This window comes from Planococcus citri, chromosome 3, assembly GCF_950023065.1.
Source record: "Planococcus citri chromosome 3, ihPlaCitr1.1, whole genome shotgun sequence".
Classification (NCBI taxonomy): Eukaryota; Metazoa; Arthropoda; class Insecta; order Hemiptera; family Pseudococcidae; genus Planococcus; species Planococcus citri.
The window spans coordinates 52773715-52800223 of record NC_088679.1 but is presented as its reverse complement, the minus strand read 5'-3'; the positions used below and the strand labels follow the sequence as shown (position 1 = coordinate 52800223).

At 37.0% G+C, this 26509-nt stretch overlaps 2 protein-coding genes across 4 annotated transcripts in view; one reads left to right on the top strand and one right to left on the bottom strand.

The window, feature by feature from the left end:
- Nucleotides 1-1827: 1827 nt before the first annotated feature.
- LOC135840326 (uncharacterized) lies at nucleotides 1828-10691 on the top strand. Its single transcript, XM_065356795.1, has 4 exons — nucleotides 1828-2500; nucleotides 3986-4250; nucleotides 4566-6164; nucleotides 10006-10691. Exons 1-4 carry the CDS (start codon nucleotides 2441-2443, stop codon nucleotides 10317-10319), a joined length of 2238 nt encoding a protein of 745 aa, XP_065212867.1. The 5' UTR covers nucleotides 1828-2440; the 3' UTR covers nucleotides 10320-10691.
- Nucleotides 10692-22346: 11655 nt separating this feature from the next.
- The window catches only part of LOC135840327 (oxysterol-binding protein-related protein 9), a 45040-nt gene continuing 40877 nt past the window's right edge, over nucleotides 22347-26509 (bottom strand). For all 3 annotated transcript variants that reach the window (XM_065356796.1, XM_065356798.1, XM_065356797.1), the window contains 4 exons: nucleotides 25694-25913; nucleotides 25492-25613; nucleotides 25289-25394; nucleotides 22347-23550 (listed from right to left, as the gene is read on the bottom strand). In XM_065356796.1, the coding sequence (XP_065212868.1) occupies nucleotides 23455-23550; nucleotides 25289-25394; nucleotides 25492-25613; nucleotides 25694-25913 (544 nt within the window). In that variant the 3' untranslated portion in view covers nucleotides 22347-23454. The remainder of the gene's footprint in view (nucleotides 23551-25288; nucleotides 25395-25491; nucleotides 25614-25693; nucleotides 25914-26509) is intronic.

Sequence of the window (26509 nt, the reverse complement as noted above, 5' to 3'; positions counted from 1 at the left end):
TGATTCTTTTCAAAAAATTAGAACATTATTGTTTAGTTTAGAGATAATCGGAAACTTTCCAAATTTCCATTGAAAAGGTTTCAAATTATTAAGGAAAATTGGAAATTTATAAAGAAAAGTTGATGTAAAACTTGTAAATTGTGGAAAATTGTAGAAAAATGAAAAATCTTCAAATTTTTTGAAAAAAGTCATGATTTTTATTTTTTTGAGAGAATATTCTCCAAGCATTTCAGAATATTCGCGAATATCAGTGCTGTGAGAACCAGTGCTGTGGGACCGAAACGGCGAAACGATTTCGGGATTGGATTTCGGTTTCGGGATTGAAAGTTTTTCATTTTGGGTTTGAATTTGTTTCGGGATTTGTTATTCAAATTTTTATTTCGGTTTTGGGATTCGTTTTGGGATTGGAAAATTTGTTTCGGTTCCGAGTTGAATCGGTTTCGGTTTCGGGATTTTCATTTCAACCAATTTTAAGCCCAAATTCACTAATGGACCTTGCAGGGGTCCAAAAAATGGGAGGTTTGGACGTGAAAAATCCAAGAAGTGATAATTTCAACGTTTTAAGTGCATATTTTGCTGAATTTGTGGAGTAATTTTTATTGTAATCTGACTGAATGATTTACGATAAAGGATGTAAAATGAGAAAATGATAATTTTTTGTAATAAAATCGCGGAAAAAAGGCAAAAATTGAAATCCCAAAACCGAAACGATTTTGTTTTGGTTCTGGAATTGTTTCGGGTTCAAAATTATATTGGTTTCGGGATTTTTTCGGTTTTGGGATCAAGAAAAATAACGGTTTCAGTTTGGGGATTGGTTTTGGGATCGGATTTGAATCGGGATTTAATTGGTTCCGGTTTTGGGATCGTTTCGGTCCCACAGCTCTGCTGAGAACAAACAAAAACGGGAACAGGAACGCATAAAGAACGCCCATTTTAAAATTTCCTTCAAAGAATGGAGAACGGGAATGTAAATATTTAAAGTGTCGACGGCTGCCGCGTAGCTGCGCTAGTTACCGACGCTACTTCCCGACACCTGTGTAACCAGGCCTTAGGCCACAGCTAACCCGAGTACGTGAAGGTAGCGCGGCCTCTCCGTGCACTTGCTTTTATGTTGTTCGAGAGTAATGATCTCCTCTGTGTAATTTTGCGTACATTATTATTTTATGCGTTATTAGAGTGTTTATTTCGTGGTTGTTTTATTTGAATAAATATTCCATTTAATTCAAACCGTGTTCCGTTTGTTAAATAATACTTTGTATTATTTCTACTGCTGTCATGGTAAGCATAGCGTGGGAACGAGTTCGGCTGGCACACACACGTGTTGCTGGTACTCTGTTTCTTACTTATTTCACTCTTTTATCGCTTATAATTAACATAACGCTTAATTACCCGAGTATCTGAGTAATCCCGAGTGTACAAATTGTGAAAAACCTGGTGAAAATACATCAAATGGCTGCCAGTCACATGGCGGCTATTCTACGTGACCGGAGTTACTACGTACGATACACGAGACAAATGAGATGATGAAATTCGAAAAGAGTTCCTGATAGAGCAGAAGAGATGTACCTGCTACCCAAATTAAGATTCGAATGTGAAAAATAATCGTACTAAAAAGAGATTCGCATATCCAGAATCCAACGTAGTAACTCATCTGACAGAGGTTTTGAAAGAGAACGAGAAAACGTGGAACAGTGATTATCGTGTCGGTCAGAACGTAATATAAGTAGCCAAACACAGTATGTACACCGGAGTTGAATAAAAGAGAAGCTGTAAAGTAACGTGGTAGAAATCTTTGGCTAATTGGTACAAAAACACGTGTTTACTTTGAACTATCGATAGCTGTGATTGTATTCGTTAGTTTTCCATGTGCCCGAGTAATTTATGTGTGATGAGCCTTCCTGAGTACCGAGTTTATAGTGTAGATTTAATTAGATATTCTTTTCGGTGATCGTTGAGTACCCATCTCACTAAGCACATGCCCGATTTTTCATTTGTTTCCCGAGAAAACTAACTAGAATCAAACAGCATCCTTCATGGAGTAAGAGCACGCTGAAACCAAAGCGGTAGTTCGAAGATCCGGGCTGATTAGTGGTGAAATACGTATCTGTGAAGTGTGATCTGGATGCGTAAATCTAAACTAATCAGAGTGCAATGTTATCAGGAGTGTGACTGATAATATAAGCATATTACTCTGATAGCTTTCTTTGATTCCGAGCATTAACTAACATAATCTTTCTAAAGCTATACTAACAGAGTACCCGAGCCTTCAGTTCCTGATTCTAATTACAATCGTATTGTTTGACAGAGTTCGAGACGTGATTCCGATAGAAGGGAGCACAGGCGTTCGAACAGGTCGAGGTCAGTTTCACGCGACCGTCATCGTCGTAGAAGGAGGTCCAGGAGCGCAGAATCCAATGATTCGGAGCGTGATAGACGCGAGATGGAACCTATCCAACAGCGTCAACGTCGCAGGCAGGACGAACGAGATCGTAATGAACGAGTAAGAAACCAATTCCGAGTTAAATATGTAATTAGAATAAGCAAATTAGGTTAATGAGTAAATGTGGGTAAAAACAGGAACGAAGAGACGATCACAGGGAGAGTTCAAACCGTCATGGAAATGACATAAGTAATAATTCAAAACCCAATGCTTCTAAACCCGACTCAAAGCCTGCTGAAGTATCTCGCTACAAGTTAGTGAGAAATCCCGTGCCTGAACAACCAAAATCTCAACCCGAGCCTGTCAATACCGAGAAAAAGAAGAAGAAGAAGAAGTCTAAACAAACCTCAAATCAAACCGAGACGTCCGAGATTACACAACAAAGTGTACCAAAAGTCATACCGCTACCGGAAGCGACGCCGACGAATGATTGTAGAACTGTTTCGGTAATGCAGCCAGTACCGAGAGATGAAAATCCGACGAATGAGAGCGTTGACCCCGGCATGGATTTATCGTTTATGAGAATGCCACCAGGAGTGAATAGACGAGCTGAGATGGATAAAATGATACAGAGTCTGTTAGATATGAGAGAACAGGATATTCAATTCGAGGAAAAGTTCTTGAAGAGAAAGATGCCGGAGCCTGAGAATAAGGAGGAAAATAGAGATGTGAGTCTGAAGAAGAAAAAGAAGAAGAAGGTGGAGCCTGAGAGTGAAACTGATTCTGATTCGAGTTCGGAGTCTGACTCCGAAGACTCATCTGATGACGATGATGAAACATCTGACTCGAGTTCAGATGACGAAGAATACGACAAGGATGAGGGGAACAGCGGTCAAGGAAGCTGTTCGACGGCTGGAGCCCTCCCTCCCCCTCCTCCCCCCCCCTCCTCCCCCCCCCCCATCTGGCGGAGGAAAGGATAAGACTAAGAAAGCAAAGAAAGACAAGAGGAAAAAGAAAAGGAAAACCAAGTCAAAGAAAGCAGTGAAACGACTAAAGAAAACCCGAGATCTAGACAAACAAAACCTAATTAGAGGATGCCATGAGAACCGAGTGATCCTAACGAAAGAGACACGTATCGAGATGTGGCACCAAATGCTACAGTATGACGCGAAATTGTATAACATCGATTTGCAAAACCGTACGAAGAAGAAGCGAGAGGAAAACAACTTAATGCAACTAGTGTTACATAGATTGGATAGACACTACCTTACCTGAGTAGCAAACATCAAAAAGGCACAAGCAGTCATCGATAAGCTGTTCGAGTTACGACGAGTTGAGAGAAATGTGAACAGAGCAACGGTAAAGTCTGACTTCAACAAACTTACGCTAGCCCGAGGTGAACGACTAGACGACTTCTTTAATCGTTTAGACGAACTTACCTATGATTTTCAAATGCAGACAACGAACGAAATACCTGAGTCCGAGATATTTGATCGTCTCGTCGAAGCCACACAAGATATTTTTCCCCAAATTAGTATTATTTTGAAATCCCGAGGAACCTACCCGAAAACCTCATTATCTGAGCTTAAAATAATGTTGTTGCAGGAGGAATCTGAGCGACAGAGAAGACCAGAACAAGCCAACTACGTAAACGCAATGCGGAATGATAACAGAGGTCAACGACCGCAGCCGCCCGTCAACGCTCATCTATTTCCGCACCCTCCCGACCACAATTGTTATAATTGTTCCGACCCGTCGCATTACGATTGGGAGTGCCCGCACTACGGTCAAGGAAAGCAGTGTTTCCGGTGTGGACAATTTGGTCATATATCGAAGGAATGCAGAAACGAGTACCGTGACTACAGAGGAGGTAACTATAAACCAAATCACAATCGTAACCGTCGCCCGAGATTTCGTAGAAATGATCGTCGCCGTTCACCTGGAAGGGATCGCTCTTACCGTCCTCGTGATAGTAGGAAATGAAGACCTGACAGGAGGAACTGGAGGACTGATCACCGCAAACCGTACAGAAAACCTTGGAATCGCGGAAAAGGTGGAGACAGAAAACCTTATAACCATGGTGGAAAAGGTGGTAACGGTGGAAAAGGCGGAAAAGGAGGAAAAGGAGACAAAAAACCGAAGAACCCGCCACCAAAGAACTAAATATGTCAATTTTTGATTTCAGAGTTTGAACCCGAGCCTGAGGACCTGATGGAAGACATCAGAAGATGCGAGAGCCGAAGACTATGCGAAGAGAGAGTGCGTCGGTACGAGGACGAACATTGTCATAGACCCGAGAGAGAAAGACACCCGAGGGAAGAGGAAAATCGGGTATACAACTTCCGATACCACGAACCAACCGACAGTCGTGCGAACCCAATTCGTCGTGAACCGAGCCCACCATCCCGAGAACCTGAAAGAGAAGAGAAACGGCCGGAGGTGAGGTCACGCATTGTTACGCCGACTCACTACGTCGTTCCAGCCGATATCGTTTCGGTCCAGTCATCGACCGACGAAATTGATGTTCCATTTATGGAATTCATGTCAACGAATGTTCCGAAGATGCCGACGAAAGAGTTGGACAAAGGCATGACCATTCAAGCGTACAATCATGCCACCGCGCTCGAAGAACAACTCGCGTGGACGAAGATGTGCCTGAGTATTCGTCTACAAATGATCGAAGCAGAGGAATCCGAACCTCCAGCGTTGGGACCAGCGTCGCCATTCCCAGCGATTGAGTATCAACCGCTTATACGGGCTATTAAACCAGCCCCAATCCCGAGTCAACTGGCAATAGGACCACCCGAATACCAGCAGACAACGACGCAGGTAGAAACCACAACGCATACGGTAGCGTGTGGTCCACCAGAATCAATGATGTCAAAATCATCCGCTACTCAAGACGCCGAAAACCTAATTGCCCGAGTAACCGGGTCCAAATCGTCCGAACTGAAACCGAAGGGAAGAAGCCAAATGCACCCGAATGACCCTCGGAGGCACGACTTGTCAAGAGGACGAACACCGACGAAAGCGGAAATGAAAGACGTTCCGAAGCCTATGAAAAAGTTCGCCGAATCATCGGCTGTAAGCGGCGTAACGCCGTTACGAAAGTTCGTAGACACGCAATACAACCCTTGCGACGAAGCCAAGGCACCTAAACCTGAAAAGAAAGAATTTGGGCCGATGGACAGAAAACCAACGAAGCCGATAAAAATCGATCGAACTATCGTGAAACTGGTACACACCCGAAATCCGTCTTCGAGCGGACCGCGTTTTCCCACACCGAGCTCTTTTCAAGAGAGAGCTAAAGCGGACGAAGACATGGACACGTCCAGTCCACAAAGAACTCCCGAGAAAAAGCCGAAGGAAAAAGTCGACGATACGAGAGAAATTCAGCAAACATCGGAGAAACCGCACCTAAATTCCCTAGGTCAACCGATGGGAGCTGAGCGTCCTCACACCCCCGAGATAATTCGACAAAATCTGAAGCACAAAGTCGAAGTACCCGCAGAAGAACAGTGGGAAGCCGAATTACCCAAAGGAGTCAGCCCATTGCGCCGTATCCGAGCGGACTACTATTCAGTCCATTTTGAAACCGTTCGGCAAATCGCGAGTGACAACCAAGCGGTATTGGAAACCATCCGAGAAAGACTCGACAGCAGGATGCTAGCCGATGAAACCGATGCTGGAATATCCGTTGTAACCGAGGAAGAACGAGCACTAATCACGCAGGAGCTGATTGAAATTGATATGGACATGGTCGCCGTCTCCAGAGTTAGTCAAGGTAAGAATATAGTTTTTATTGGTGATACAGGAGCCACATCCCACTTTGTAAACAAGTCCGAGTTTCTAACCCAATCGTATGAGCATACCCATCCCGTCCAAGGAGCAAACTGCGATCCAAACACAATGCTACAGTCAGATCAACGAGGAATGATTATAGGTACGAGTGAGGTGTGTAGTTCGGATGTTTACCTGAGTGATGTTATGTCTGTTCCTGGATTAACTGAAAACCTGTTATCGCTACAGAAATTCATGGACCTGGGATATGAAATTATTCTCACCAACAAAATTGCAAAAATCATCGACCCTGAGTTAAACCGAGTCATCCTGATGGGAGTCTACAGAAAACCGTACTGGGAATTCAGAGTGAAAACGAGAGACTGAGAAAAAGCTCTAGTGGCGAGGAAAAAGAAGTCGAAAAAGAGGAAAAGGTCACCGGAATGATCTGCTGAGAAACCTACAAAGGAGAAAAAGGCAAAACCAACGATCACGTCTGCAACCCCGAGTACATCAGCTGAAATTCCAAAGAGGAAGAAAGTCAAACCAAGTCGCAAACCAAAAGTTAAGGAATCATCTGTAAATGGTTCTTCTGATCGGAGGGAGGATTCTTCCGAAAGGAGGGAGGCTTCACCCGAAAGGAGGGAGCACGAACAGATTTTAACACCTAACTACATTCAACCAGAAGCGATTGATGATATTCCTCTGAATCGAGAAATTACACAAATGGAAATCGGACAACCTTTAGAACCCCAGAGACTATCCACGGTAAAAGAACCGATGAATTACGTAGAATTCAAAAACAATCCTGGAATGAAATGGCATTATCGACTAGGCCATATGAGCTATGACAGAATGGTGAAATTGAAGAAAACTCATCCACTACTAGCCAAAGTGAAATTTGACAGAGAACAAATCCGAGCCTGTGAAGTTTGCATTTTAGCAAACCTGAAACAATCGTCGTACACTGAGATAAGACAAAAATCGGAAATCATTTTTGATCGAATTCATTCCGATGTCATGGGACCGATTACTCCAGCCACCATTTATCATGGTCATCGCTGGATTGTAACATTTATTGACGATGCAAGCAGATTCGTAATAGCGTATACGATGGCGTACAAATCCGACGTACTAGAATGCTTCTTAATGTTCCTGAATTTAGTAGAGAAATATACCCGAGGAAGATCCCGAGTAGCAGTATTGCGAAGTGATAATGGAGGAGAATATACGAGTGCAGCTTTTACTCAGTTATGTGAACATCGAGGAATCACACAAGAATTCTCTCCACCAAAATCACCGGAACTCAACGGAACAGCAGAGAGATTCAATCAAACCATCATGGCTACAGTACGAGTAATGTTACTGGATTCCGGAGTTCCTCAGTACCATTGGGACACAGCCCTTGGAACTGCTGTACGAATGTACAATCGATCGCCACACTCTACAATTGGAGATCGTTTACCAATCAGAATGGTTTTTCCTGATATTGTTTTGAGAACAGAATACCTGAGAAGATTTGGATGTATTGCATACGTTCACCGGAGAGATTTAAACCTACCGAAAGTAGAACAGAGAGCAGTAATTGGAGTCCTAGTAGGGTACACGGCAACAGGATACAAAGTACTCCTACCCCAATCAAACAAGATTATTAGGACCAAACACGTTAAATGCGTGGAGTTCAAGAACTACCGAGATATTGCTGGACTGAAAGAACAGTACGTTCCTACTATTCCCGAGAAAGAATTCTTGGAAGACTATGAGAAGCTACGTAAAAACGAAGAAGATAAGCCGAGAAAAACACCAGTACCGAAGGTAATAGATAAATGGCTTAAGACAGTGTGCAGAGAAGTCCAAACTGATCCTATTCCGGTAGAAAACTCAGTAGGAACCAGAGAGATTGGAACACAAACCGACATCACGAAGTCGATTCTGTGCAAACCAAACAAAGACGATGAATCTGACACAGAGTGGATTGAAGAGGAAGTAAATCTAACAGCCCTGAGTACGAAAGAGTTAATCGAAGATATGTGTATTAAGAGACACTTCAATTCCGAGCTAGACAAGCTGAAGAAATACCACGAGATTACCGAGCCAACAAAAGATTTGGAAACATTCGCTTTGATTACGGCGATGATTTCGGATCCGACAACGTACAAACAAGCGATGGAATCAGATGAGAGCTTTGAATGGAAGAAAGCCATAGCTAAAGAGCTAGAAACGATGGAAGAGAATGATGTATGGGAAAAGGTAAAGAGACCTAAAAATACGAGGAATAAGAAACATACGATCGTAGACTCAACTATGGTATTCAAAAAGAAATACGATACAATCGGAGCAGTAAAATACAAAGCCAGATTGGTAGCCCGAGGCTTCAAAGACAGAAGAAGCATGGCGATATCGAAAATTTATGCTCCAGTTTCCCGAATAACTACCGTCAGAACTGGGCTGTCAATAATCAATCGAATGGGCCTTCATGCAAGACAACTTGATGTTGACACCGCTTTTCTGAACGGAGATCTAGAAGAAGAAACGTATATGGAAATTCCCGAGTGCATGAATAAATCTGCAAAACATCGAGCGAAATACGTACTCCGACTGAAGAAATTGTTATACGGCTTAAAACAGAGTCCAAAATGTTGGAACCGGAAGTTTGCTGAGAAACTTAAAGAACTGGGATTTGAAGCAGATGTCAATGAACCTTGTCTATTCTGGATTAGAATCGAAGGATTCCAAGGATTCTTAATTGTCTACGTTGACGATATGATATTTGCCGGAAATGACCTGAAGATGTTGGAAAAATATATCCGAGAATTGATGAAAATATTCAAAATGAAAGACATGGGAGAACCCAAGAAATTCCTAGGATTGAACATCACCCGAGATAAGAACTCCCGAGAGCTTAAGTTGGATCAAGCTGAATATTGTGAAGAAGTCTTGAAACGTTTCCATATGGATAGATGTAATCCAACGAATATCCCGATGACACCAAGGTGTAAATACCCAAAAACGGAACCGAAACCAAACCAAATTCTGAAGCAAAATAAGAAAGAACGGAGAAGACAGAAAAAGGTACAAAAGCAAAAATTTGACGGAGCCCCATTTCCCTATAGAGAAGCAGTTGGCAGTCTGCTTTATCTTGGAAATGCGACTCGTCCTGATATCTCCTTTGCGATAAATTGGCTGAGTAGAAAACAATGCGCACCGAAACAAGAAGATTGGCAAGCAGTTAAACAAGTCCTGAGATACCTGAGAGGAACGACGAATCTAGGACTAAAATACACTGGAAAAGAGAAAGGAATCGAAGGCTACTCTGACTCCAGTTTCGGAGATTGTGATGATACCCGAAGATCAACTGCCAGAGTGATTGTTTGTTTAAACTGAGACCTGGTATCCTGGTCCAGCAAACGTCAATCGACGGTAGCCAACTCAACGTGCGAAGCAGAATACATCGCGATAAATTCGTGCTTATTAGAATGTGTTGGAGTAAACGCATTCGTTTCCCGAGCAACCGGAGAAAATTTCGAGCCATTCCTGATAAACGGAGACAACACAGCATCTCTAAAGTGCACGAATAAACCTGGCTCACCGAAGCTAAAACACCTTACTGACATCAAGGTCCACACCATCCTTCATTACGTAATCGAAGACAAAGTGAAACTTGAGTGGGTTAAATCCGAGGAACAGGACGCTGACATACTCACGAAAGCGTTACCGAAAGAAGCTTTCCAAAAATTTAGAAGTCTCCTCGTGTGTGAAGTGAAGAACTGAGTGTTTCCCCGAGAGTGAAGGCTAGAAACCTGAAAAATCTACCTGAGATATTAATACTTTAATTGTGTTCACAGATGCAGGCTTTATTGACGATGCCATAGAGGCATTCGAAACAATCCTGCAAGTATGCGGACAATATGGTGAAAAACCGAGCGGGAAGGTACAACACTACCTCGACAAGTTAAAGGTGGAAAATATGTCGATTATAGAACGGCACAAGGAAAAACGTTGTCAATCCAGACACCGACGACAAGCCCGAAAGAAAGCCGCCGAGAACGTGGACGATGGAATAGAAGAGGATTTCTTATCCGATGAGAAACGAGACCGGAGTCCACCACCACCTCCGCCGGGACCCCCACCGGCTGGCGCTGAAATTATAGTATCCTGAGTCATTTCACCCGAGTAAAATTGTAAATTGTAATTTCAAGAAGGAGTCTGAAGTTTATTGTTTTGTTAGAGTTAAGTTGTAACTTGTTACCTGAGATCCGGAGAGGTACCTCGCGCAGGGAGGGAGTGTCGACGGCTGCCGCGTAGCTGCGCTAGTTACCGACGCTACTTCCCGACACCTGTGTAACCAGGCCTTAGGCCACAGCTAACCCGAGTACGTGAAGGTAGCGCAGCCTCTCCGTGCACTTGCTTTTATGTTGTTCGAGAGTAATGATCTCCTCTGTGTAATTTTGCATACGTTATTATTTTATGCGTTATTAGAGTGTTTATTTCGTGGTTGTTTTATTTGAATAAATATTCCATTTAATTCAAACCGTGTTCCGTTTGTTAAATAATACTTTGTATTATTTCTACTGCTGTCATAAAGAACGGGAACAAAAACGGGAACGCTCTTGTGAAAATTCTTGAGAACGGGAACGGGAACGGAAACGGAGTGCTAAATTGGCGTTCTCAGATGTTCTTTCAGAGTTCTCAAATTACCTCTCAAAACTCAGAAAAATAGGGAAAAGAAAAATGCACTTTTTCTACAAACCTTTAGTAGTTTTTGGGTACAATTGAATTGATGAAAATGACAAAATTTCCACCAAAAATTGCTTCGCTTGTACAACAGAACGCAATTGGGAACGGGAACGAGAACACAGGAACCTAAATTTTGGAAATCTGATTGAGAACGAGAATGGGAACGGGAACGCTTCTGCATATGGAGCACAAGAACTAGGAACAGGAACGAGGTGTTGGATTTGGGAAGCAATAAGGAACAAAGAACGGCGTTCTTTATTGTGAGAATGAAGAATGGGAATGGGAACGAGCACTTCAGCGTTCTCACGGCACTGGCGAATATTCGCGAATATTCTCAGATTATGCGCATTGAGAATATTCTCAGGCCAACACTAATCATGCAATATCACCGTGGAGATATATATATATAGGCATCGCGGCAGGCTTATGAGTAGGGCTAGGCTAGGATTTTTATGCAAACGCATATCTGTTTTGGCTATACTAGATACCGCATATCACTGTTTCTTTTGCGATTCATACATTTCTGAGACAAATGGGGAAATTTTTTAGCGCATATTTCCGCATATTTTGGGTATAAATGCATATATGTAAATATAGTGCAAAACGAGATCATAAATATATATACATAGTGCAATACGAGATCACCGACTCATTTTTGGTGATCTCGGTTTTTTTTAGATGGCGCACGTTAATAACGAGATCACCTACTACCTCTGTGCAAAGTTTCAGCTATGATCTCGGTTTTAGCGTGAATCGTCTACGGATATACATTTGTAGTTGAATCGGATGTTCACTCGCAGCGCCGCGGTCGTGTCGTTGTATATTTCGCGCGTTATGTTTCACGCTAATACCGAGATCACATTATTTGACAACGTTGCATGCGTACCAATGTGCTTGTTTTTATAAGAGGTAGGTGTGTGAAATTTTCTTTACGTTAGTGGATGTTTGCCATCAGCTATTTACAATTTAATTACTTTCTGTTTTATTTTAGTATCTTGAAAAAAATTTCAGGTGGTTCTGTTGAATGTTATTATTCAAAATTTCAGGTTCCGATTTTTTGTGAGTTTTTGAAAATCAAATGTGATCTAAAGATGGGAACAAATCAAAACTCTTATAAAGCCAATTTTTGAAGGTTGAAATTCCCAAAAAATTAAAAAGTTTGCCACAATTAAAATTTTATAAACACCTTGAGATCATATTTCACAGACAAAATTATTTTGAATACCAAAATTGAAGTTTTTGGGATGTTATTCATCACTTTCAAGCAGACCTTTCGAAACAAAAAATTTCATAAGAAAGTTTCCACCTCGAATGTTGTTTTTTTTTCTGGTCACAACTATGTTAGCCACCGTGTGTGATTTCTAATAGGTAACCGAAGTTGAAATGGTACTTTGTAGTCCCAAAACTGAAAAAAAAGCGATCCAAAGAACTGACAGCTGATAATCACAGTTTCTGATGCAAGCATTTAAATAGACTCTTCTTAGGTTCAAAATTTTCAAATTTTGACTTTCTTTTTGCATAAGCGCGCGTTTAGAAATTCCCATTAAAACGTAAGAAAAATGTCAGTACCTACTGCACTCAAATGCAACTGTGAAAAAGAATTTTCAAAGTTTACCTTCTCACAAACTGCATTTTTTTTGCAGTTATTGGATAATTTTTTGAAAATTTTAATGTAAGAAGCACCATTTCTATCACATGTATTGAAAAGCGTACTAGGCAGGTATATTATATAAGTGAAAAGGATTATTAAAGTTAAAGCTTTCACATCAAATTTCATGACCATGCTTGAATGATTTTTTCTTAAATTTTTAGCGCAAATTATTAAATTTTGCACAATGGAAAGGATTCAAAAACATTTATTGGACACCTTCAATTTTGGAAATTGTTTTCTCTAGGTAGTCGTTGTATTATTTTCTTAGCCTTTTGAGTGAAATTTTCCGACACGTGCGCTAAAATTGTATTTTTTTAGACTCCAAAATTTACCAAAAAATTTAATAAGAAACTTTGAGCTTCGGAAAACGTCTCTAAGAAATGCAAGATTCAGAGCTGCCCAATCTGATTTTTTAAAACCTTTCGGACGATTCTATTGAAAATTTGTTTCTAAGGTCCAGAATTTTAAAAAATTACCCCAAATCCAAAACTAGTCAATCCTTTTCTACCAACATTTTCCGGCATTTTTTTTGAAAATGTTTGAGCCTTAAAATAACACAAGGTCGCACGACCAAAAAATCGTACCTACTAATAAGCTCGGAAATTTTCGTATGGCAAAGAAAAGACACAATTGAACTTCCAGGAAAATCAAATGGAGTTAGAAATCCAAATTTCATTCTGCAAACTAATTTCAATACTCTATGAAGTGGACTTCAGGTGGTTTTCAAGTCGTTTTGGAGCTTCCAGTGACTTTTTAGAAATTACTGGAGCCTCCAGGAGATTTTTGAAACTTGAAATTTCAACAAAATTTCATCAAATGGAGTTGGAAAGTAGAAATTCACTCTGTACAGAACGTGCTAACATTAATTTGGACAGATTTTGTGGCATTTAAAAAAAAATGAAGTTTTCAAAAAGGCGCAATAGGCTCCAAAATGGATTGAAACTACCTGCAATGCACTTTGGAATAATGCCAAAAATTGGGCGTCAACTGAATTTCATCTTTTTACCTCAAACGGAGGCGGGATGATGAATTTTTAAAATTTTCAAATAAGCACAAACTCGAATAAATCGATGCACAAAAATAATTTTCAAACTGGAATGCACTGATTTTAATAAATAATAACGGGTACTTTATCGATCATGAAGATCATTAACAAGTATCAGTTGCAAAGACGCAAGCTTAAGAGTATTTGAACATGTTTTACGGCGTTTTTTGGAAAATTGAAATTCCTAAACAGTAGCTGGAAACTTCAAAACCACTTGCAGTCCACTTCATATCGTATTGAAATTAATCTGCGGAGTAAATTTTGGCTTTCTAACTCCGTTTGATAATATAATATGAAAATTGCAAGTTTCAAAAATCTACTGGAGACTTGAGGAATTTTAAAAAAGTTGCTGGAGGCTCCAAAATGACTTGAACCCTCCTGAAGTCGTCTTCAGGGAGTAAAATTTGTGTGCCGAGTAAATTTCGACTTTCCATCTCCATTTGATGAAAATTTCAAGTTTCAGAAATTCACTGGAGGCTCCAGTAATTGCTAAAAAGTCGTAAAAAGTTCCAAAAAACTTTGAAAGCCACTTGCAGTCGACTTCGTAGCGTAATGAAATTAGTTTGCTAAAAATGAAGTTTGGCTTTCTAACTCAATTTGATGATATTTCGTGGAAGTTCAAGTTTCAAAAATCTGCTGGAGGCTACAGAACTATTTAAAATGGTTTGAAACAGTTTCCAATCGCACAACGCTAGGGAAATCACCATAAATTATGAAGCAAAGAAAGGACCATTTTCAAGCTTGAAGCTTCCCAAATTATTTGAATAAGCTGATGATTTTGTGTCTAAAAGTACCGTTTTGAGCACACATTTTGGAAATGGCTTTTAAAAGGAAGTTGCTTAATATGTAATTGTTTCGTTATTTAGGGAGAAAAAGTGCTACTTTTGCTCCCGCTTCTGATTTATTTTTTGGAAATAAATACTGGCGTTTTTCTCCCTCATAACGAAAAAATATTTTTTGAAATATTTTACGGTTCCAAAAAATATTACCTGTGACGCGTAAAAAATCGCATCAGAATGCTCGAAAAATCATTGTATGACAAAAAGAGGATGATTCTCAAAGTCAGAGCTCCCAATAAAATTTTTCATTTGCTTTTTGATAATTTTTTGGAAAATTTTAGGCCGTAAAAATAAAATTTCTGAGATCAAATGTTGGGAATTGTTCGCAAAAAGCTACAAGAATGAGTTAGGTTATATGTAATCAAATTTTCTCACCATTTTGGATATTTGTTTGAAAATGTTGACCTCAAAAACTATCACTATGAGTGCACGTATAGAAAATTGGACCAAAACATTTGAGAAATTATCATACGCCAAATAAACGACCATTTGTAAATTTAAAAGCTCCTCAACCAAATTTTTCAGTCTTTTTAAGTTGGGTCTGAAAATGTCATTTTGGCCAACGTGTTGGAAATTGCTTTTAAAATCGCTAAAAAAATTACTTTCTCATTATAAGTCAAGCTCTTAAAAGATACAACTTTCCAGTTGAATTTTTTGGTCATTTTTGGATACATTTTTCAGAAATTTCTGTCCAAAAAATGCTATTTTGAACGCGTGTATTGGAAATTGCACACAAACAGCTGAGAGAATTGTATTATGACTAGGAAAAGCAATTTTCAAAGTTGATGTTACATACCTACTTAATTAAATTTTTTCAAACAAATTTCAGCTTTTTTCGGAAATTTGGGTACCAATATCCCATCAAAACGCTGGAAAAATTATAACCTGGCGGGAAAAATGAAGGGTATGTTAATTTCAATCAAATTTTTAAGCACTTTTTCAATACTCTTTTGAAAAACTCGCACTGATACTTCACATTTTTCGAGACTAAAGTTTTTCAAAAAGTTGTCAGAGATATAGTTTGAAAGATTTGATTAGCTCGGTATGGATTTGAAAATTGATCATCTTAGGCGTTATTGTCAAAAAATTATTATCTTAGTGTGCTGACTGAAATTTTCCAAAACACGCGCTGAAACTGATTTAGGGCCAACAATTTCAAAAATTATCCAAAAGCTACCAAAAAAATTTCAGGAAAATTTTTAACATTGGTAACAGGCTTTTCTGGTTATATTAATACCTACCTACATATCGTTTTTAGTGATTTGGTACCATTACTAATGCAGATCACTTGAAATGGTATTTCACAAACTCAAAACCTACAAGAAATACAAAATTAGGAGCTACCCAATCCAATTTTGCGAACCCTTTCGAGGATTTTTTTGAAAATTGGGGTCAAAACATAACATCGTACCTGCACAACAATGCTCACTCAGAAAATTGTTATATGGCAAAAAAGGAAAAAAATCCCAAAGTTGACGATTTCGAATCCAATTTCCAAGATTGAGGAAGCGAGGGCAAAAACGTTAAAAAATTCCTATTTCGAGAGGTAAAAAAGCGGTATTTTCTGTGGGAAGGGAACCTCTTGAGGTGTCACACTCCGATTCGAACAGGACCATTATTTTTGGAAAGGGCATGGTCTGAATCCCCCAAAACCAAATTTTCATCTGCCCAACTTCATTTGAGTGTTTTTGATGATTTATGCTTTAAAAAAATACGTACCTACTTACTTGATCAGTAAAAATGATCTGAATAAGTCCTAAAACTGATATTAACTCCCCAAATACAAATTTCGCCATTCCCAGCCATTCTGGAGTCTCCCAAATTATTGAAATTTCGATCTTACAAATTTAATTTTAAATTTTTTCCTTCCCAAATCCGACAAATCGAAATGATTAACGAGAACGAGACGTTTTTTATCTGGGTTTTCAATGTACGAAAATACTCTTCTCTGATTGGTTAAAAATCAAAAAAGTTTGCAATAACAGAATGATTTAGTAAATAAATCAAACGTCGGTCAACATTCCGCAAGTGATCATTTTTTGATGATAATCTGGATATTATACTTTTTTGAAAAATCATTAGTTGATTATTTAGGTATAGTTTCATGACATTTGGTGATCGATTATCAAGGGTGATTCCATATTTCCAGTGATTATTCAACATATGAATAATAAAATAGCTCATTCTTGATTCTGATTGGTCAAAAGCAAATAGCAATCATACAAGACCGAAATTACGAAAAGAATTGAAATTAAAATTGAAGGGTTTTCGCAAAACAAAGGTTTCACTTCGCTTTCGAACGAGTTTCCAAAATCCAAATAGGAAAATGTTGAAAAATACATGAAACAACACAGTAGTCGTTGAAACTGAAACTCAGAAAGATTGAATGAGAAATTATCATTTTTGGATCAATGAGAAGAGCAGATTTCAGCTGGAGAGGAGACTCGAAGTATCTTTGCTTTGAATACTCGTCTCTGATTGGTCAAAAAAAATCATGTTACCTATTTAATTTTCTTTTCGACTTTGAAAGCTACATCACAATATTTTCCGCAGTGAAAACACTTCAACTCTTTCAAAAATTCTTGGAAATGCTTTCGATTTATATTTTTGGCTTTAACTTTTGAATCACCATTTATTCAGAGGTTGAAATCATTATTAATTTTGTTAATAGATCTCCAAACACAAATATTCGTTTTTCAATATTAGTCGAAAACAATTTTATCTACATTATTGAGCCGATTTCGTGAGTGACAGCTCAAACGAGAGGTTTTTTGACCAGCTTTTTTCATAATAAAAATATCTAAGAAATCAAAATTTTCCCGTAATCAAAATTTTCCCGTTTGCGAGAAAATTTATTAAATTTGCACGAATCGTTGTATTTTCTCCAGAATTAACCCTCGAGGGTGAACTTCACTGTTTCGAGCCGTTGTTGGAGCCTCCAGCGCGATTTTCTGAATTTTTCGTGTTTTATTATGTTATTCTATTTTCAAAATCGGCTTAAATGTGGATAAACTCGTTAAACAGATCGAGTATAGCAAACAACTCGATTTTTAGCTGCTCAACTTCATATCCACGCATTCTGGAACAAATTCAAAATTTTGGAGAAATTGAAAATCGCGCTGGAGGCTCCAGAATGGTTGGAAATGATTCAATTCGAATTTGGCGAATTATTATCAGTTTTAGGACTTATCTCGATAATTTTTACTACTCAAGTATACGTATTTTTTCAAAAAAGCATCAAATACCAAAAACAGCCAATTTTGAATTTTCAAACGTTCGCCAAAAATCGAAAAATGAAGTTTGGCAGCTCAAAATTTGGTTGGGGCGGGGGGATTTTAGACCATGCTCTTTCCAAAAATCGCGGTCTCGTTCAAATCGAAGTGTGACACCTCAAGAGGTTCCCTTGTAAGATCTGATCTGATCAAAACCGGGCATTCTTGTTCCGATTGGAATTGAGCAAATTGAATTAAGTCTGATCAGACGTGATTAGATCTAATCGTTTCCTTGTAGATGAGCAATCAAATTTTTTGACTTCTCTTGGGTTTTTTTGAAAATTTTGGGTTCAAAAAACATCATTATGAAATGTATAGAAAATTGAACCAAAACACTCAGAAAATTGTTAGACTTACAACAAAAATAGCAGAACTTTGAAGTACAGAGCTTTTGATAAAATGTTTCAGCTGCTGTGTGCTAATAATTCGTTGAAAATTTTGGAGACGCGTCACGTTTCGGAAATTGCTCTCCATATGCCAAGGATATCACACCAGGTCCAACTTAAAAAGATTTATTTGGTAATTTTCGGATATTTTTTGAAAATTTTGATGATTTTGAGCACAATTATACTTGAAATCACAAAAAAAATCTAAAAACATGTATTATGACTGATGAAAGCAATTCTCAAAATCAAAAGAACACAAATAAATTTCATGGACAAATTCCGGTCATTTTTTTTTTTCATTAATGTAAGACTCAAAATCACATCAAAACACTAGGTATAGTCCGGCATATGACAATAGGAGTAATTGCACCCCCCCCCCCCGCCGATCCTCCGGGACAACTTTTTTCTTAAAGGGGACATCCTAAGGAAAATTTTAAAGGAAACTTGCCAAAAAAAAGTTGGCCTTATTTACAAAATGGCGGCCATTTTGATTGACAGGTCAGCCGAAATCGTAGATTTTGCGTTTTAACATAGGACTTGCACGAACTTTTTCAAAGTTTTTACAAAGGTAGATCGAAAGATCATGCAAAAATTTATCACCTGTCAAAATTTCAAGTGCTAAAGTGCGTTTTTCGATTTTTAGTGAATTTTTGAAAATCGAATGTAGGACAAAAATAAGGGAAAAAATCAAAATTTCACCAAATTGACCAAGAAAGCTGAAATTTGGGATATACCCTATTTTTGACATGCCAAATCGATTGGAAACGGGTTCAACCCGTTTTGAGCAGTACTGGAGCATCCAGCAGATTTTTGAAACTTGAAATTCCCACAAAATTCCATCAAGTTGGAGTTGTAAAGCTAAAATTTATTCTAAAAACTAATTTCAATACGCTACGAAGTACTGCAGGTGAATTTCAAGTAAGTTTAGGGCCTCCAGCGACTTTTTTTGGAAATTCCTGAAACCTCCAGCAGATTTTTGAAACTTTAAAAAATGACTTGAACACACTTGAAGTCGTCTTCATAGGGTTTTAAAATTACTATGCAGAATGAATTTCGACTCTCCTTCTCAGTTTGATGAAATTTTGTGAAAATTTAAAGTTTCAAAAATCTGCTGGAGGTTTCAGAAATTTCCAAAAAAAGTCGCTGGAGGCCCTAAACTTACTTGAAATTCACCTGCAGTACTTCGTAGCGTATTGAAATTAGTTTTTAGAATAAATTTTAGCTTTACAACTCCAACTTGATGGAATTTTGTGGGAATTTCAAGTTTCAAAAATCTGCTGGATGCTCCAGAACTGCTGAAAACGGGTTGAACCCGTTTCCAATCGATTTGGCATGTCAAAAATAGGGTATATCCCAAATTTCAGCTTTCTTGGTCAATTTGGTGAAATTTTGATTTTTTCCCTTATTTTTGTCCTAAATTCGATTTTCAAAAATTCACTAAAAATCGAAAAACGCACTTTAGCACTTGAAATTTTGACAGGTGATAAATTTTTGCATGATCTTTCGATCTACCTTTGTAAAAAGTTTGAAAAAGTTCGTGCAAGTCCTATGTTAAAACGCAAAATCTACGATTTCGGCTGACCTGTCAATCAAAATGGCCGCCATTTTGTAAGTAAGGCCAACTTTTTTTTGGCAAGTTTCCTTTAAAATTTTCCTTAGGATGTCCCCTTTAAGAAAAAAATTGTCCCGGAGGATCGGCGGGGGGGGGGTGCAATTACTCCTATTGTCATATGCCGGACTGCTAGAAAATTTTACTATGACTAGAAAAAATTATTTCCAATGCTTAACACTGATCAAATTGAATTTTTCGGAATTGTTTAGATAATTTTTTGAGAATTTTGGAAACAAAAAAATTCTATTTTGAGAGCATATACAAGAAATGGTATAAAAAACGCCAAACATTTAAAATTCTCTCCACAAGTATGATTTTCAAAAGTAAAATAATACTTGGATGGAATTATTTAAGAAATGGTCAATCACGCAACTGAAATAATTCCATGCTCTTGAGAAATAAACCGCGACTAACAAAAATTTATCAATTCATCATCATTAAGTACGGCAACAGCGCACTGATCTCGATCTATGCTGAATTTATATTCGAGAAAAGTATATATATAAACGGATCTCGGTTTCAACGCGGATCTTCTGATCTCGCTTTCAGCGTGTGCTATATAATTTCATAAAAATGCACAAATGTTCAAAAAAGGGACTGAAGTGCCCTCTATACTTCTCCGAATGACAAAAAAACTTGGAAGATTTCAACATACACGGATTGAACATATACATTATTGGGCTTCACGGAAGTGATCTCGGTTTGCACGTTGTATATGACTGATCTCGGTTTGCTACAAATATGTCTATATATATATTCGCATATTTTCATCAAAAAATACTCTTATAGCGCATATTTATCGCATATTTTGAGTCGTTTGCGCATATTTTGGAAAAAAATTGCAAAAATTGATTTAAAAAACGCAAAATTAAAAAAAAAATTAAAACCATAGTTTTATTTCTATCTGTGCTCAGAGACAACCGGAAATCGTTTTGGAATGACAATCTCAAAGAGCATTTGGTAATCGGATGTTATTCCAATGTACCTATAATTCTCCCTTTTGTAAATAGAAAATGCTATTTTATGAAATAAATCTGAATGCGTGTATTTTTTCTGTTTATAAACTGCAATTTTAGCTTCAGATTGAAAATACCTTTATTTTGATATGCAACATGCTGCTGCACTTTTATAGCGCATATATTCGCATATTTTGTCATTTTAGCGCATATATTCGCATATTTTCGTCATTTTTAGCGCATATTTAAAGCGCATATAATTGATTTTTTAGCGCATATAAATCCTAGCCCTACTTATGAGCCAATTTTTCAAAATTTCAAAATTTTTAAAATCATTTTCAATTTTTGTTCTAATTAACTAATCACAATTCTAATTGCACAGTCATTGAAATATATAATTTATCTCTATCAAGAAACAGAATAAAAAATTTTTGGAGAAAATTTTGTCAAAAAAATTTAAAAATTTGTTGAACTACATACTTATTGTAAAAAAGTCTGAACCACATCAAAATTTTTGGTATCAACACAGGGTGTCTACCAGGTCGCTATAGCGTTAAAAGTCGCGAAAAGTCGCGATTTTGAAAATAGGGCGCTAAAGTCGCGAAAAGGTCGCGATTTTCGCCAAAAATACCAAAAAGTCGCTATAAATTGTCCAAACTTCAAATTTTAAAAACTTTTCTTATTTTTAGTTGATGGCAATTGGTAAAAAAAAACATTTTTTTCGTTGGAAATTTTTTTTGGGGGGGGAGGGAGGTACTTTTAACTGAAAAAAGTCGCTAAAAATCGCGAAAAAAAGTCGCGAAAAGTCGCTATTTTTGAAAATTAAATTTTGGTAGACACCCTGCAACAGTATTCCCATCAGGGAGGTTTTTTTCCTCCGGAGGAAAAACCTACCTGAAATCCACGTAAAATAAGAAATTCAATTTATCAATTACCCCAAAATTTTCCTCTTCTCTCAACTCCTGAACTTCTTGAATGTTTGTAGATGAGATTTGAGGCTATTGACTCGGCCACATTAGGCAAAGTCTCCAGCACCCGTCAATCGTCATTAATGAGGGCTAATGAAGATCAGACAGTGTCTTCCTTATACATTATACTGATTGTCTACAATGTACGTATCTGCGAAAAGTAAAAATGGTATAGTTTGAGGCAAACATGTCACAGTGATATGTTTTTGTGATTTCTATCATTTCTATGTGATATCATCAAATTTACATTTTTGAGACATTGCGGCCAAATGTTTTTTTGTTTACACCCCAAAGCAAATGTCGCGAAAATCTTCCCAACATGATGTAAATTTTTATGTAGGTAGATTGAGAAATTTTTCCTGAATTAAAATTCTGTTGAATTAGGTAAGGACAATTATGAAGGACACTGTGTAGATGTGTTATACATTAAGTCATTAAGGTCTCGTTGAAGGTCGCCTTTTCACTTTTTATCGCTTGTTTATCGTGTAAATACCTACATTGCGCAACCAAGCGTTGACGGACTGTTCAACTATAATCGGCTGTTGTAATAGTGGACCTAAGTCTCTGGAAGCGCTCGAACATCCCTCATGTCTACTGGTTCGAGCCGGAGGTCACTTCGAAGTTGTTCATTTGAGACAAACCAAGGCGCCGTAGTTATGGCTCTCATGAACTTATTTTGGAAATGCTCGATGACAAAAATTACTTAGAATGAAAACAATATTCAACAATACTGTAACATTTATTAACGCTAAAATGAAATTAGATTATTAAGTAACAACAACAATGTTATGAAATAACTACGTACATACAATATTATGTGTACATTATATAAAAATCACTGTGTAAAAATTACATCCATACAGAAAAAAAAAAGTTAAACAATTGAATATAAGTTCAAATTTTAAATGCGCGATACAATGTCTACTTTATCAGAGAACCAATGAAGCCCAAAATTTGTGTACAGTTAAACACGAAAACGTATCAAAACTTAGGCGATATTAATCAGTTCTTTTTAAAAGTATGTTTTAGGCAAAGTAACGATTAAGCTATTAAACATTAATAGTTTAAAACAAATTTCAACGCGACCTCAAAACGTGACGTAATATACTTCTACAAATCGTTACCTCTACTCTGATTGAAATATTATCAGTCTTTAGAAACACCGCGGACAAACTTGTATAAAAATATATATAACCGTATAAATCTCACATTCACGTTGTAAAAAAAAAAACTATAATAAAACAAAAATAAAACAAAAACAATAAGAAAAAAAAATGCTAAAACCATGGATATATTTCGCGATACTTCGACTCCTTAGAAAATCATTGTCACGGTTCAGCTTTACATTTCAAAATCATTCTCCTTAAACGCCATTTTCTTAAAATACGTAAACAACAATCATATTTAAAAAAATAATAATAAATAAAACAAATACAAACTATAAGTATTTGATTTAGATTTCAATTCATTTAAAAAGCGATTAAATTCAATTTTTATACAAATACAAAATTAATGAAATTTAAAACGTGTTTGTAGACACATTATTTTATATATTTTTTTTTAAAGGAGTGTTAAACTTATGGAGATAAAAATGGTAACCATAAGGGTATCGCTTTATGAGAGCGCGTAATTTTATCTTTAGTACAAAATTACAAACTCGAAATTACGCTTGCCCTCTCATACATTTTTTCCCTAAACCATGGAATGCTCGACTTTACGTAGATGATACATAATGTGAAAAAAAAGAGGGGTAAAGTACAAAAATTATAAGTGAACTACATACTTTAAAATTAAATTCAAACGACTAACTACAACATCAACTTAGAAACTAAGAAATGGAAGATTGAGGTCTGGTTAACTGAACATTGATTCTTTTTTCTAACGGATTTCTGTAATACCACGCACCGTCTTCTTCGTAGAAATACTGTGAAATAAATAAAAAATGAGTGAGCTGTTGATTAGAAATATTTTTGGTTAAATCTCCTTATCCAATATTCACAATTACTGATTGGGACCAGTAAACGGGTTATAGGATTACGAAGTTACACAACAATTTTTCTCCAATTTTCAAAACAGAATTTGGAGAAACGAATAGATTTTTCCAAAAAATAAAATTTCGAAAAAATCGTTCTAATTCGAAATTTTGAATTAAGAATTTAGCAAGTCACAAGTTGAAAATTCAAAATATAAAATTCAAAAAAAAAACATTAGGACTCGGCAGGGAAAAGAACCGGTTTACAGCTAAAGCTATATTTTTTTATTTCTCGAATAATACAAACCCCCTTCCTCTCTCAAAAAAAGACAACAACTATTACTTGGAAACGCTTTCATTTTCTAGCGTAGCTCTATGCTCCAAAATATTTTTTCCATGATAATACAGGGTGGTCAACAACTAAAGCTCAAAAAAATAAAAATTGCTCAATGAAGTTTAGCTTTCCAATTTTTGCTTCGAAATACTCAAACCTCAAAAACAAAGCCTCCTAGGAAGAAATTAATCCGCTCATTACTTGATAAAAATTGAGAAACTCCAAAGCAAACGAAATTACAGAGCAGAAAACGTCCCTTCAGCGAAATCGATTCATTTTTTGGGCTTTCATCACGAAAATCCATTTTTAAAAGAAACTAACAAGGAAAGAATCTCAAACAAGGCAAAAATTTTGAACCGTACAAAGGGAAGCCAAAAGAGGACCCCGAAATGCACTACCAGTAAAAATGTCAAGAGCTGAAATTTTATTTTTCGATTTTGAACCAATTTTTCAAACATGGCCCATTGGCCATTCCCCAGAAAAAAATTTAAATTTTACGAAATTGACATAAAAGGCTTAAATTTGGTTAGTACCCTATTTTCACCACCTGAGTAGATTGGCGATGGTTTTGAACCGTTCTGGAGGCCCCAGAGGATTGTTGGATTCTGCAGTAGTTTTGAAAAAACTCCTGTAGATGGGAGTGAAAATAGAATTCAGCACCTATGAACTCTAATTTACGATTTATGAATTTAGGCACACATTTTTGAAATATTTTTGGGCTGGTTCAAATCCAAAATTTTCTCCAACGATTACTATTTTTGAAAAAAAAGAGAAAATTTATCGAAATCCGCTGGAGGGTCTAGAACGGTTTGAAACCACCATCAATCAACTTGAAAGATCGATCATAAGGTACAAGCTTAATTTTAGCTTTTTATGTCAATTTGATCAATTTATTTTTTTTCACAATTCGAGAAAAATGAGCCAAAAAATTTCGAAAAATGAATTTCAGCACCTTAAATTCTAGGTGGTAATGTATTTTAAAGTCCTCTTTCGATTCCCCTTCGGCTGGTTTCAAAATTTTTAAAAATTTGACATTTGTAAAGTATGATTGTTGTTTTTTTTAAATAATATTTTGAATGTAAATTATAAACTTCGTCAGATCTACAGAACTTATTTTTAAAGTGGTCTGACAAATGAGCCACCTTGTGCAGTAAAGGCACACTTCAATACACTACGAACCTAAATTTGGATTAAATCAACTTTTTACGATTTTAAACGATTGTATGGAAAACTTCTCTGTAATTCGATGGAAAAAATCCCATCTTGGGATCGATTTGTCAATTCATGTTGACAGATAACGACACTGCTAACTAAACTTTGACCTAATCATTCAATCAAACACGTTCGAATACGTACTTTAGGTTCCCAACTTTCATTCTTTTCTTTTCTATTTTGTGCTTCGTCCCTTTGTTTCTGCTCAATTCGAATTTTAGCGTTGGTAGCTTGATCAACGTCATTGTATCTGTAAAAATCAAACAAACAACAAAAAAAAATTCGTAACAAAGTCGCAAAAAAAATACAACAAAATCGTAGCCCATATAAAATATCTTGCTACTAACTTTAATCCCAAAGTGACCAATTTCCACATTTTCCTCGATTCGTTATCTTCTTGTTCTTCGATCTTTCTGACTTGTTTTTTTATAATGGGCATTTTCTTCGTATCCACAAAAGGTTCGCTATGCTGAAAACACAAAGTCGTTTAGGTCGTAAAATTTCAACGAAATTTAATACCTTAGAAAGAAACATATCGATTATACATACCCCTTCGGACCATTTCGCTTCCATTAATCCGTTCCATTCTCCGGCTACGGTTAGAAATGGTTTCTTATCTTTTGGACCGAATACTTCGGCGGATATCCGATGTTTTTTACCACCGTAGAATGGCTTCGTTAGAAATTCTATATTACAATAATAACCGGTTTGCGGACATTTGATACTAGTTGCGCCTCCTAACTCGATCCAAGGAACTGTTAAAATTGATCTGCGAAAAATAATAATAATAATTGCATATTAACGAGATGCACATTGCAGTTTTACCGCATTTTTTTTATAGGTAGGTACTCTTTTAATAAACTCGACTATCTACTCGATGGCGAAAAAAGAAAAGAACTGCTTTAATGTAACCGGTCGATATTCTCAACATTTATAAATTACCACAACAGATGCTGAAATTATTCCTACATGCTGAAATTATTCCTACTAGGTCTGTAGAGTGCCTCATACGACAAAAAATATATTCGACTGCAGTGCTCGTTGATTTACAATAACAAACAAATCCAAAATAATAGAAAATACGAGTATACTGCGAAGATAACGTGAAACGAATTCAATTCACCGATATGATTATTCTTTCCAATGTGACATTCCACCAAACAAAATACTGCACATGTTTCACGTATGCACATTTCGCTGAAGAAAAAATGTCATAAAAGAAATCTCTGCATATTCGACGAGGTACGAGGGAAAATTTAACTCCCGAAGGGAATTTAAGGAATTTCATATTTAGTTAATTTTTTTTCTTTGTCGGCATTTCTATACTTTCGAAAATCCTCAATATGAAAATATTATTAATTAATG

Bases quoted from the DNA above. Each gene is read 5' to 3' on its own strand.
- LOC135840326 (XM_065356795.1), top strand. From the start codon at position 2,441: ATGGAACCTATCCAACAGCGTCAACGTCGCAGGCAGGACGAACGAGAT. The intron at 2,501-3,985 runs GTAAGAAACCAA...ATGTTGTTGCAG, and splicing joins AACGAGATCGTAATGAACGA to GAGGAATCTGAGCGACAGAG. The intron at 6,165-10,005 runs GTAAGAATATAG...TTGTGTTCACAG, and splicing joins CGTCTCCAGAGTTAGTCAAG to ATGCAGGCTTTATTGACGAT.